Below are 12,483 nucleotides of genomic sequence, written 5' to 3'. Positions count from 1 at the left end.
ATAAAAAGACAGTAATCTCAAAATGAGAAAAGATGATTCATGCCAGATTTAGCTATTAATTTTGATTCCTAGAAGGCAGTTTTAACCCTGAACCATTTTCTGAACAACAAAGCCCTTAAAGTCAAACCTGAGAAAGTGCAGGCATATTCACCAATAGTTAATGATTTATCGCCATGAAGTATAGTGCTGAACCACATACATGAGCTGATGATCGCGATGATTTTCTGATATAAATGGCTCGCTTTCTTGAAGAAAAAACGTGTTCATACAAATTTAATTTCAGATGACACCATGCTGGTTACATTTAAATCTGAATAACATGATTATCCATGTACAAAGTACACGGCCCAACAAAGCAACCAAAACTAACTAACGTCTACAGACATACCCTTTAAAAAGAACACACAAAAAGAAAAGATCAGCATGTAGACTTGACTTTCCTTTCACATCCACTTTAAGGCTGAAACAAGCATACCATATGTGATACAAATCAGATAGGAATGCATATCAATACAGTAATAATTAAATAATAGTGAATTAAAAATTGAGACACCATAATAACAATTATAACAATTAAACATTGTATAAATCACAGTATCATCACCAAATTGTTGAAATGCAACATGTGTATGATTAATACCCACAAACAGTATAACTGAAAAGATGTGTAAAATACGATGACAGTTGGATAAAATTTACATACATTGAGGGCAGATCAACTTTAAAGAGGCTCTCTGTTATCTGTTTGTTTAAAATCAATAAAATGCTTTTAGTTATGACACTAACATTAAACCCAACAGTAACTAAGAATTTTGGTCAAGTTAGCAGCAAACTACTTGCCTTGACTTTATTTCTACAGCTCTTTCCATCTCTGTCTTTGCTCTGGTCGATGGTCAATCCAGGCTCCATGGCAGAGTGAAGCTCTCGTTCTCCAGCTCTTTGCGAATGGCCGATGTGAATCTGGCCAGCTGCTCTGGGCTGAAATGGTTTTTCCAGTCTCCCGCAACACCTAACATAAAAACACCCACATCAAGACAGTCACATAAACACAATAAATCTGTGATGTGGAAGAAAATCAACTGTTCAGTGGAAATGTGGAAAAGCCAGATTTAATGGAAACTGAAATCAACTGACATGATTATATCGTATTCCTAATAAGTCACTTTGAACTCTTGTGTTGTGCTGAACTGATCTGATCAGCTTCAAACAGGTTGACAATTTAATCCAGTCAGAGGAAGTGATGATGGACACGTGCGGCCTCACCTTTCCTGAGGAATGGAGATTTGTCTGAGTCCATGTACATCTTAGGGACCAGGCTCAAGTTGGACATGTTGTTGTTCTTCATGGCCTTGAAGGAGCAGTGTTCTGCTATCTTCTGGATGGTTCCTTCACTCAGATTACGGCCCAGGAAATCAGACATGCGCCTGAGAGCTGCAGGCAGGTCCTAAAAGAGGGCACAAGGACACGTTCTTTTATTTTCATCAGATATACGGGGATATAAATACCTGATTTCTTTTTGCACCATGTAAACACCATATCTCTATTATTGTCAAAATTGGGATAAGCCTTAAAACTGGAATACTCATGTCCATTCAACCAACAATATGTGGTCTCAGCGTCCACAACAACCACCACAGCAACATTAGAATCTTTGTAATAACCAACTGCAGATCACACACATCCACAGAACGAAGATTAGGAATAAAAAAATGCACATTTCTCACTAGAAATGTTCAACTCATTTCATTTTTTCTTAAATTCTGATAATATACTGTTACTTTTTCTTGTATCATAATAATGTAACTTAGCTTTGATCGTGTCATAAGTGTTGATCATGTCCCTGTCCCAGGAAACGCTTCAGGGCAAATCCCTTTTTCTTTTTCTTTTTTTACATTACTCTCACATCCATATGCTGTATTGCACTATTTATTACATCTTAACTATTTATTATATCTGGGCTATTCAGGCCATTTACACAATAATCACACACTGCATGACAGAAATAATCGCTCACTTACTTATACTTATACTAGAGGTTGGTGCTTGTATGTTTTTATGTGTGCTTCCCTTTGACTGAAACTTTGCTACTTTCATTTTGTATTTACTTACCTTTTTTTAAAAACTTTTTTTTCTTTTGTTTGTGTACTTGCATGTTTATAGTGAGGTTCTAGGAGAAAGTGCATTTCAATCCTGTCTATGTCCTGTACATATGGCAGAACTGACAATAAAGTTGACTTTGTCTTTGATATCACCGTTCCATGTATTCTGTTACTCCCAAGCCTGACCATCGGTCTACCTGCCCTCTCTGAGTGTAAGTCGCTGTTTTATGTCACTGAAACAGCCAACAAAAGTCTATGAGAGTTCTGGGTAGTGTTTTACCTGAGTCATTTCTTCATATGTGACGTACATTATTCTGTCTCCCAGGTCTGTGCCTCTCCAGCTCTTCACATGGTCTGTCCACTTTCCAAACATCACTAAAGACAACACAGACAAAAGACCACAGAATAAAAACAAACAACCACTACATTCCTTCAGCAAAAATGACAAACAAAGATGACTTTTTAAGAGAAAAGCCTTCATGAGCCCTCTGACCTCTGCCCTCAAGAAATTTGTCCACGAATGTATCAAAGGTTCCTGGATCCTTAAGGAATTCGGCCATCTGATGGAAGTAGTATGAAGACACCAAGATGTCCATAGGGTTCCTCATGACATAGATTACCTATAACGGAGACATAAGAGGCTGATTTAATAAAAAGTCAGGTGAAATGTGTCCCATTGATTACAGACTGAGACTATGACAAAGACAATGTTAGTTACAGACAAATACTTAAAAAAAAAAAGCCTGGGAAGTTTTCACAGAAACACCACAGCAAGAGCTCTTCTAACTGTAGATGTTGGGGGTGGGTGGACTGATACCAAAATATAGATACTGCCTTGGTAGTTACTTGGTATCAGATTTTGTGGTGTTGCCCATCCCTAGCATTTGTTGTTAAAATGACATAAACTAGGAGCTCCTGCACGATGTTCTGTGAGATACCTACATTTTCTCAGGTACAATATCTCCACATCTCAAAGCTGCTGATGTCACAGTTGCACAGGGGAAGTATTTACACAGGAATATCACACACAGTCTTCACCCTTTTACCTTGGCTTTGGAGGTGTGGAAGGATGGGGGCATGAGGTGGCAGGGAAAATGAGTGACCAGCGCCCGTGGAGAAGGCAGCTGATCCACAACCACTGCCAGTCTTCCCTGCTCCAGCCAGGGGACCCTGTCCCAGTTAGGAATGGTTTGGATCGGCGTCAGATCGCCCCCATTCAGCAGCAGTGGGAGGATCTCTTGCATCCAGATTGTACCTGCAGAAAACAAAAGAGCAGCTGAAAATACATCACAAGACTGCTGGAAGTACTGAAAGGAAAATGCACCAACAAAGTGAAAAAGCAACATTAAATGGTCTAAATCTGTGGTTTTCAGGTTTAGGTTTTCAACTTGTGTATATTTCTGGTAAATGGGCACGATTAAAACCATGTTGAATTAGCATTTAGTAGTTCTTTTAACAGTTAGCAGTAATGATATCCTCAGAAAGGTAGGTATGTGACTTTATTTGTACCCGTAGGTAGATTTGTTTTGCAGCATAATAGAGAGAGCATCCATATTAGTTTACAACATTAAATGAGAAACACTTACAGAGGACACATGCATAACAGACAGGGCTAACACCGGGTACTCACAAGCTTACAAAAATCAGGACTCAAGAGAAGGCCCTAAAGCAAAACTGTAAAATCAAATAAAGCCTAAATGGCAGATAAATAGTTCTATAAATAAATATAAAAATTAAAAAATGTGTGTGCAACCCATGCTAGGCTTTATTTAAATTAATGATAGCGGTTGGGACAAAGCTGTTCCTGTAGCGCTTTGTCCTACACCTAGGTACTTTAAAGCTTGGCCCAGACGGTGGGAGCTGAAATTCCTCAGATAGAGGATGGGAGCTGTCACTTGTAATGTGACTGGCTATCTGCTGCAGCTGTTCATTATACAGGTACTCGATGCTCAGCTGTGACTCACAAATACGACAATGTTGTACCTGCCTTACCTTCATGAATAAACATAGTTGAAAAGTTGTGGTACATTTTAAAAGAGAAAATGAACAAATATGAAAATGAATTCACTGTACCTGACTTGGGGTAAGTCACAGCAAACACATCGGAGTCTTTCACAGAGAAACTTTGGGCATACTTCAGGCTCTCCGCACTGTGAGCCGTAGGGGGCAAGAGAAGGCCGTGGAAGTCAATGCACTCGTTGGAAGACATGATGATTGTGTCTGGTTAAAAAGTTAAAAGCTCTGCAGGTTATTGCCTTCACGTTGCTCACTTTCTCTGTCTGAGGTAGTCTGGGAGCTTCTATCGTTATAAAGCGTCCCTTTGCCAGTATCCTCCTCCTCCTCCGTCTGAGGAAATCTTACTAACCATGCATGACAATACATTAAATTTGGAAACTTTGAAAATGAATAACTAACCACCTGTATGGTCTACAGCTTTGCAACTTTCACTAAACTGTAGGCCCAATTTTGAAGACACTTTTGTAAATCCATTCTAATGCAAATTATGAAGTTCATCATGCAGTTTCTACTAAAAACTGTTAAAAACCAATTAAACCTCTCTTCTCACACATTTTTTGCTCAATTCACACTAAACTCACTACACAGCATTACACAGATTTTCGAATGATCAAAAATTGAACCCACAGGGCATCAATATGAGTTGCTGTAAACAGCTACTGCAAATTCTCACTAAATAAATCTCCATTGTTCATGGAAAAAAATGACAATAAGTTGCAATTATGATAGCTGAGGTGTCCACAGTTTCACAATTGTATGTCAAAAACTGAAATTTTGACATTTCAATTTTGAGCATTTTCAATTTTGCCATTATGTATACTAAAGCAGTCAGTGGAAAAAAGGATCTTTAAGCATCATTTGTTCACTTACGGATCAATCAGTCTTTGTGAAACGTCATTCTTGATGTTTTTTGTGTCGTCTACATGAGGTATGCAAATTGTCTGAATTTTGTCTTGGTTAGTAAACTTTTGACACAAGCTTGACATCTGCCTGCAAATACATGCACAGCTGTTATGGTTCACCGTGGTTATCTGTGCTTTATAAGTAGAGCTCTGCTATCAGTCACTGTGCAAAGTACATGAAGCTCACTAGTGATAAAAAACATCATGTGTCCTCAGATACCCTGTCCCTTTTCTTAAACATGACATCTGATCATTCATGACAGCCATTGAACACTATCTAGTCTGATCATCAAGACTCTGAGAGCAAGATAAGTCTAAAAGACATTTTAATGTCAGATGTTACAATTCAACATGATGTGGTCATAATGCTGAGCAGACTTGAACTGATTCATTCTGCGGGCATCTCTTTTTTTGTAGGTAAACTTAATGATTAATAATAATATTCTTTCTATAGTTACGCTTTAACTAAATGCTCCATTTAATTTGGCTACTCAACTATCAAGGAACTTTCACTGTCATCATTTTTGTAAATATATTTTACTATTTAATCCAAGCATTTAAACTGACTCATTAAATGATAGATAATAAAGGAATGACATTATTTTTTTAATGCTCAATTCATCCCTGGTCGTTTTGATAAAAAGTTAACCTTCAGTGCTTGTTTTCCTTGGAAACAGAATCATCAAAACAAACTAGCACCACTGGTTAGCTTACCAGTGAAATCCCAGCGATGTCATACAACTCAGTTATTTTAACATTTTCATGACCTGAAGCAAAGCATCAAAGGTATCACTTTCTGTATGGATCCTTGGGAAAAGTATCAGTTAAAGTATTAGTTTGAGAGAACGGAACATGTCTTCTCTCGTTGACTTTCACACCAATTTTTAAATCAAACCCAAAGCTCCTTTAACGCTGGCCCTGCTGAAGCATGAATGCAACAGTAGGTAAACAAAACTGCTGAGATGACACTCCTCTTTATAAAAATGGTCCTCTGTTTAACAAATGACACAACACGGATTTGAATAAGATTCTTGATTAAAGATTTTTACAGTATTTCCCTCATTTGCAATCTCTATAGTGCTTTCTGGAAGAAGAAATCAAACTAAAAATGCCAGTACAGGATCATGTCCACTTAGTTATTATTTCAGATAGTTGCCTTTGTGTTTGACTGTTTGCAGGGATGGACTTAAAGGGACAGTTCACCCCCCCCCCCCCCAAATAAAAAAAAAAAATATTTTTTTTCTCGTTTTTATTGCTAGTGATCAATCTAGATTGCTTCGGTGTGAGTTGCAGAGTGTTGGCGATATCGGCCATAGAGACGTCTGCTCTCTCCAACATAACAGAACTAGATTGCACTCAGCTTATGCTCAAAACGCCAAAAAGTATACACTGGAAAAACTCAACAGCAATGTTTCTTTGCAGAAATCATGACCCGGTAACTCCACACACCTTGTTGTGAGCAGTTTCATGTAGGAACTATTTTTTCTCTACTGAACTACACCAGCCAACCATGTTACCGTGCAGAAGGAGGTATGGATCTACTGCTAGCTCACGAAGCACCTTTGAGCTAGCTAATGCTACAGCTCAGCCTAAGAGGACGAGTACAAGCCTCTCGTAGATGCATGCTTCTTTCTGCCCCGAATCAATCAAAACTTAAAGCAAAATTAAACAAAGACAATTTTATTACTTTAATGTCAAAATCACATATGTTAGAATTTAACATGAAATGGTCGTAATGCTGAACGGACTTCAGTTTATTCATTCAGTGAGTCTGATTTTGAGTTAAACTTTAAATCTTAGATGTCTTTTTTTCCAATTATGAGAAAAATCTTGCTCAAGTTACATTTTAACTTATTATATTATTTACTTGTGGATAAATAAATTGATGAATTGGTGGCCACACAATGAACTGTCAAGGAACTATTACTATCATCGTTATAAATTCACTTCACTATATCTTCTAAGCATTTACACTGGCTCATTGGACAACACATAGAAAAGAAAGAAGTTATTGTTAAAGTCTCAATTCATTTGAGGTTGTTCTTGTACAAAATTCACCTTTTAAAAAACCAACACAGCTTAGGTAAGCCAATCATTGAGGAAGCTTCCACTATGTCTCCACTCAACCTGCAGTTTTAACCGCTGGACTGAAAGCAAACAAAGCCTTAGAGCTTGGTTTCCATCAGCGGTCCGTACAGACTGATTAAAACAAACGGGTAGAACTGGTTGGCGTACCATTTGGTAGCTTGGCCTTGTTTGTACATCAGACCAGTCCAGCTACCAAATATCAACAGGCATTTTTTCAGCAGTCTTTGGTGATGTGTGGTGATAAGTAAACTGAAAGGGTATTGAGAGTCAGCTTCTGATTCATCAAAACGCAAGTCCAGTCTGGACCAAATAGACTGCTGCAGGCTCAGTCAGGGTACTGAGGTGTACTTAGTTACTGTGGACCAGAGTGACGAAGAGAAACAGTGAGCAGAGCGAGATGGCACCAGTCAGCACGGCTTTCACCAACAATACTGTCCAACTGCCCAACAGGAAGACGTGGACAAACAACCTGACGGCACAACAGAGAGAAACACGATGTCACTTACAGCATTTAAGTACATAACAAAGTTACTAGGCATAGTTGAAATCAGAGCAACAGAGTGTCAAATATTTTAAAAATTCTCAACTCTTCCACATGTTAATGCATTTGTAAGCAAAGAGTTTTTAAAAATTCCTCCAGGCAACTAAAACACACTCGTAACCAGGCATGCATTTAGCGGTGGCCTTTTGTTCGTAAACTGAGGTCGACTCCAGCCACCAACACTGACGACATAATGAGTCCTTTTAAAATTGAAATTTGAATAAAAAGACTTAAAAGCGCTCTGTGTATTTCTCTTGGTTTTCTTTGCTATTCACTGCTCATGTTGTTGCTGTAAACTAGAGCCATCCTGTGGTTGACAAAATAAAGTACAGCGAACACATAGGCAGTCAAATCTAACTAAAGCTGAATTTCAATATTTGTTTCCATGTCTAAAGTTAAGATTAGAATATTAAAGGAATACTTCACCAGCAAAAAGATCATTTGTATATCAAATACTTGTGTTTAACCTTCGATTTATGAGGAAACTTTTTCTGCATTCCTCCACAGTGAACAGAGAATCTAAAAAAGGCAAACAGTCTTCGTGAATTTAACTAAATGATGACTTCCTTTAAACAGCAAAACTGTATCAAAACAGTCTTACTTATGCAGTCGTACTTCCTGAACACACGCAATTGATCTAAAACATCCCGTACATTCAGTAGAAACAGTCTCACACACGGCAGAGTAGCGCGCCTGTGGAGGCATGTGAGAAAAACAGTCTTCTATACAAAGTAAGGGTAACATCCTGTGAGTAACTGATATAAAAATGGTCATTTTGCAGGCAAGCAATTCTTTTAATATCATCATCATGTGGTATCCCACTCTTAAACCACTCGTTTGTTTTTCTCTGTTCTGTATGTCCGATGGTGTGTATTAGTAGAGTATTTACAGTAAGAGTGTGTCAAAGCGTGTCACACTTACTCCATTAAGAAGGCCTTGTAGACACAGAGAGCCAGCAGCACAGTAACAGGAAGCCTGAAGCTCTTTGGAAGGTCATATCGTGTGAACATCCACACCACCGCTGCCATGGCGATATAATGGACCTATAAACAAACAGGAGTAATTGCTGCTTGAGTAAGTGTGGAAGAAAATAAAAACACTGCAGAGGATAATTCAAAATGTGACAGCCTTTCTGAAAGCAGTGGATGGAGGTGAGATGGGAGGATGAGAGAAAAAGAAGAGACTGACATTAAGATGAGGGAAGTCAGGCTAGAGTGAAGGTCAAGGGCAGATAATCTGAAATGCAGGAATAGACAGAACAGCGACAGAAGCAGAAGAAGACAGCTACTCACCAAACTAATGTTAGAGTCAAAGCTCATCTGGATGTATTTCCAGTCAAACTCAATTCCTCTGGCTCCCACCCACAGAGGAAGACACCTGAAGAGCAATAACAGGTCAGCGCAGATTCAGTGTTTCTATATTTACAATCATTTGACAAAGAAAAGCTAAAGTTTCTTCTGCAGGAGCCGTGATACTGCTTACCTGGACATCACAAGTTCTGCTGTTGCCCAGCCCATGGCAGCCACCATGATCTTGTACTCCCCCTTACCGGCATTTCGAGACATCACAAGATGCAGACCCAGCAGGTCGGCCAGGTCCACTGTCGCCTTCATAAATTCCTGAAAAACAAACGCACGCATTACAACCTCACACAATCTGGTATTCTACTAATGATCTTTGTTTTTGCAATTATAACATTTCAAAAAAATATTAATCTTTTTCTGATGTTCCGATGATGAGGTAACAATACTCACCCCTACAAAGTCATAAACTCCGGCTCCTCCTTCCCATGTGGGAAAAAATGTGGCGAGGAACAGCATCTGAAAGAAAGATGAAAGATCATCAAATCCTGTTTACACACTCCAAAATACTAATAACATTAAAGTCTATGCTTGTATACTACATACTACAACTCCCATGCTCAGTTATATGATGAAATCAGGATCAAAAATACCTTAATGATCCTCTGAGGTAAATTTGGACATGTTACAGTTTTTCTTATATTTTAGCATAGATAAGTGATAAAGAAATAGAAAATAAAAGCTATGTAAAAATATAAAAATGTGTGCATTATACTACAAAATATAACAACATACACACATATATACACAGACATGGACAAATTTGTTGGTACCCTTCCATAAAAATAGAAGAACCCACAATTTCCTCTGAAAAAACTTGACACAGACGAGAGTAAAAGGCATCCATTACTGTTAATTCCATATTTAATGAAAATAGACATTTACTTAAATACCTTACTCTATGACATACCAAAGGAACACAGGTATACATGAGACAACTGCTTTTAACTCAATCAGTTTTCAGGATGAATGAAACGTTTTTTCAATGAGCTCTAAGGGTACCAATAAATTTGTCTGTGTGTATATATATAATAGGAAATATGTACAAATATGTGCCTCAGACTACAAAGTGTGTTAAATAAATGCAAGAATAGAATAAATGTATTAAATGAGAGAGTCGGTGTGAAAGGGGGAGAGAGAGGGGTCGACATGCAGCAACGGGCCGAGACCGGAGTCAAACCCGCGGCTGTTGCAGCAAGGGCTCAGTCTCTGTACATGGGGCGCCTGCTCTGTCCACTGAGCCACTGACATCCCCACTAAAGGAAGTCTAAGTGTGAGAAGTTTAGGCTGGTTGCAATCAGCAAACCTCACCATCTAAATCCCCCTAAATCACACACAGTTCCTTTCAATAAGAATATTAGATGAAAATAATATTGCAGCAGTGGAATTACTGCACAGATTATTGTACAATTAAGACATTATTGCACAGAATTATTGTCCCATTACGTCTGTATTGCTCACTTGAAAATAAATAATGATGAATAAATGATGGGTTTATGGCTGCTGACAGATGATATAAGTCTAAGGGCCAGTCTATGGACTCAGAGATCGTTGAATAACCAGAAAGCTCACTCACCTTACAGAGTTGGACAAACAGGTAGGTTGCTCCAGCCTGGACACACCTCCAGAAAGCATTGTACTCTGAGCTAAAGATTGAACACAAACACAGAGTTAAATGACCAGACTGCAAAACAAGGAGGCATCACAGATGAAGCAGTCGAGGCAGAAATTCACAAATTGAGAGTGTTTTTAAACTTGAGCACAGGAGCGGTGACAGAAACAAAAGTTATGTTGTTAAGCAAAAGTACGACCAAATTCAGGAGCACACTCGAAAGGTCTAAGAAGATTATGTGGACCCCCTCCAAACTTAAGCAGATTATTAACAGACTTAGTCTCTGGCCATATGTTGCTACAACGTATGAATAGGAAGAAACTATGTTATAATGATGTATAAATTAGTCATAGCGGTCTTTTTCTAGCATACTACATCATAGTATTTTATTCTCAATCCTGAACTCTAACTATGCTTCACTAGCTATGACTGAACTGATGTGTATCAGTACGGAGTTATGCATCATTCACGCATTTTGCAAACCCTTGATTTAAACAGACACTTACAGGCCGCTGCACTTGTATGTTATGAAGTAAGGGAAATAGGCCAAGGCAAAGCAGTTTCCAAAGTGAAACAGTGTCATGATGTCCAGCAAGAAAATTCAGCTCCCTGCAGAGAAACAACATAAGATAACACAGACTGTTGATCCAAAAAGACACCCTTTGTTCTCATATTTTTGTTTTTAATTAATGAAACATTTTCTCTCTCTCTCTCTCTCTCTCTCTCTCTCTCTTTCTCTCACACACACGCGCGCGCGACACCTCAAAATGTCCCACTCCCCAAAACCTCACTCCCCAAAACCTAAATAAATTCAATTCAAAAGTTCTATGAAACAGACTTGAAGACTTCAGAAGTTTAAATCATATAATGTAGCAGCCTGCTCTGGGGTTTTTTGATAGGCCTTTCTCACAGCAGACATTATGACTTGTCATTGGAGAAAATGCACAAGGTCTCTGCGAGAGCGTTACAGTGAGGAAAGCATGCAGGATACAAGAACCCTGAAAACAAAGCAGCTAAATGGAATTCGGCCATCAGTCATCTCATACTTGACACCTGTGTTATTCCCACCGTGACAAGTCAAAAGGTTAGAAAAATAGTGTTGCAGAACATATAACAATCATTTGCAGACATGTTGATTACTATTTCAATTCTTTATTTTAAATGTTGTACAAAACAACAGCAGTACTCAGTACTCAGTACTCAGTACTACAGGACAGTCACCAACAGTGTTGGAAATGTTACATTGTCGCCTGTTTAACACTGAAGCTTCGTAGCTACAAGCGAGCTAACAGGCGGATTTACAGCATTTGCAAAGCAAACACAAGTTTGTCTTCGCCATGAGAAAATGTTTGGCGTGTCTTTTTGATCAACCTACAGAGTTATAAAGCTGTTGAACGTCAAATTCACTGAGGACATGAGTACTCTGCTACGCTTACGTTAGCTGGCTAAACCACAACCCACGCGCCTCTGTCAAAAACAAGCCAAGATATTTTAACTCGGCCGAGTTGAACCATAAAACTAGTCTCAATCAAGTTACCATTTAATTCAAATGGCAGCGACAATAAAACATTTTTTAGATGTCAATACTTACCGAGTTTGATGAGCTGAGGAGAAGCTAACTGAAAAGCGTAGTCTCGTTGAATGACAAACGGAAATAAGCCAGGTCCAACCTCAAAATGCATCCGACTGTGTCACCAATAGGAACTCAATAATGGCACTCAGGAGGTATTTATGTTTTTTTATTTTAGTTCCGGGGAGAGACATGCAGCTTAGAAAGTTGTGTGTTGTATCTATTTTAAATACAACCTGGACCTTCAAAACCATAATCAAAAAATGAAAAATCATATAATTTTATTACAACCAG

At 38.5% G+C, this 12,483-nt stretch overlaps 2 protein-coding genes across 2 annotated transcripts; both read right to left on the bottom strand.

Annotated features, from left to right (window-relative positions):
- Window positions 1–811: 811 nt before the first annotated feature.
- Window positions 812–4,350, bottom strand: sult2st3 (sulfotransferase family 2, cytosolic sulfotransferase 3). Its single transcript, XM_042490794.1, has 6 exons — window positions 4,173–4,350; window positions 3,146–3,354; window positions 2,593–2,719; window positions 2,380–2,474; window positions 1,264–1,444; window positions 812–1,009 (listed from the first exon to the last, which is right to left on the bottom strand). Exons 1-6 carry the CDS (start codon window positions 4,306–4,308, stop codon window positions 894–896), a joined length of 864 nt encoding a protein of 287 aa, XP_042346728.1. The 5' UTR covers window positions 4,309–4,350; the 3' UTR covers window positions 812–893.
- A 2,331-nt stretch (window positions 4,351–6,681) lies between these two features.
- tmem147 (transmembrane protein 147) lies at window positions 6,682–12,294 on the bottom strand. The gene is made up of 8 exons (XM_042490270.1): window positions 12,211–12,294; window positions 11,126–11,228; window positions 10,584–10,653; window positions 9,401–9,466; window positions 9,129–9,265; window positions 8,939–9,023; window positions 8,568–8,689; window positions 6,682–7,574 (listed from the first exon to the last, which is right to left on the bottom strand). Exons 2-8 carry the CDS (start codon window positions 11,200–11,202, stop codon window positions 7,454–7,456), a joined length of 678 nt encoding a protein of 225 aa, XP_042346204.1. The 5' UTR covers window positions 11,203–11,228; window positions 12,211–12,294; the 3' UTR covers window positions 6,682–7,453.
- Between the last annotated feature and the right edge of the window lie 189 nt (window positions 12,295–12,483).

Source organism: Plectropomus leopardus, chromosome 7, assembly GCF_008729295.1.
Source record: "Plectropomus leopardus isolate mb chromosome 7, YSFRI_Pleo_2.0, whole genome shotgun sequence".
Classification (NCBI taxonomy): Eukaryota; Metazoa; Chordata; class Actinopteri; order Perciformes; family Serranidae; genus Plectropomus; species Plectropomus leopardus.
Note: the sequence above shows the minus strand (reverse complement) of the source record. Positions and strands in the feature narration are given on the sequence as shown.

Coding starts and splice junctions, on each gene's coding strand:
- tmem147 (XM_042490270.1), bottom strand. CDS start 11,202: ATGACACTGTTTCACTTTGGAAACTGCTTTGCCTTGGCCTATTTCCCT. Junction 9,266..9,400: donor GAGTTTATGACTTTGTAGGG/GTGAGTATTGTT, acceptor TTTGTTTTTCAG/GAATTTATGAAGGCGACAGT. Junction 9,024..9,128: donor GCAGAACTTGTGATGTCCAG/GTAAGCAGTATC, acceptor ATTGCTCTTCAG/GTGTCTTCCTCTGTGGGTGG.
- sult2st3 (XM_042490794.1), bottom strand. CDS start 4,308: ATGTCTTCCAACGAGTGCATTGACTTCCACGGCCTTCTCTTGCCCCCT. Junction 2,720..3,145: donor TCCACACCTCCAAAGCCAAG/GTAAAAGGGTGA, acceptor TCTCCGTTATAG/GTAATCTATGTCATGAGGAA. Junction 1,010..1,263: donor ATCTCCATTCCTCAGGAAAG/GTGAGGCCGCAC, acceptor TTTTTATGTTAG/GTGTTGCGGGAGACTGGAAA.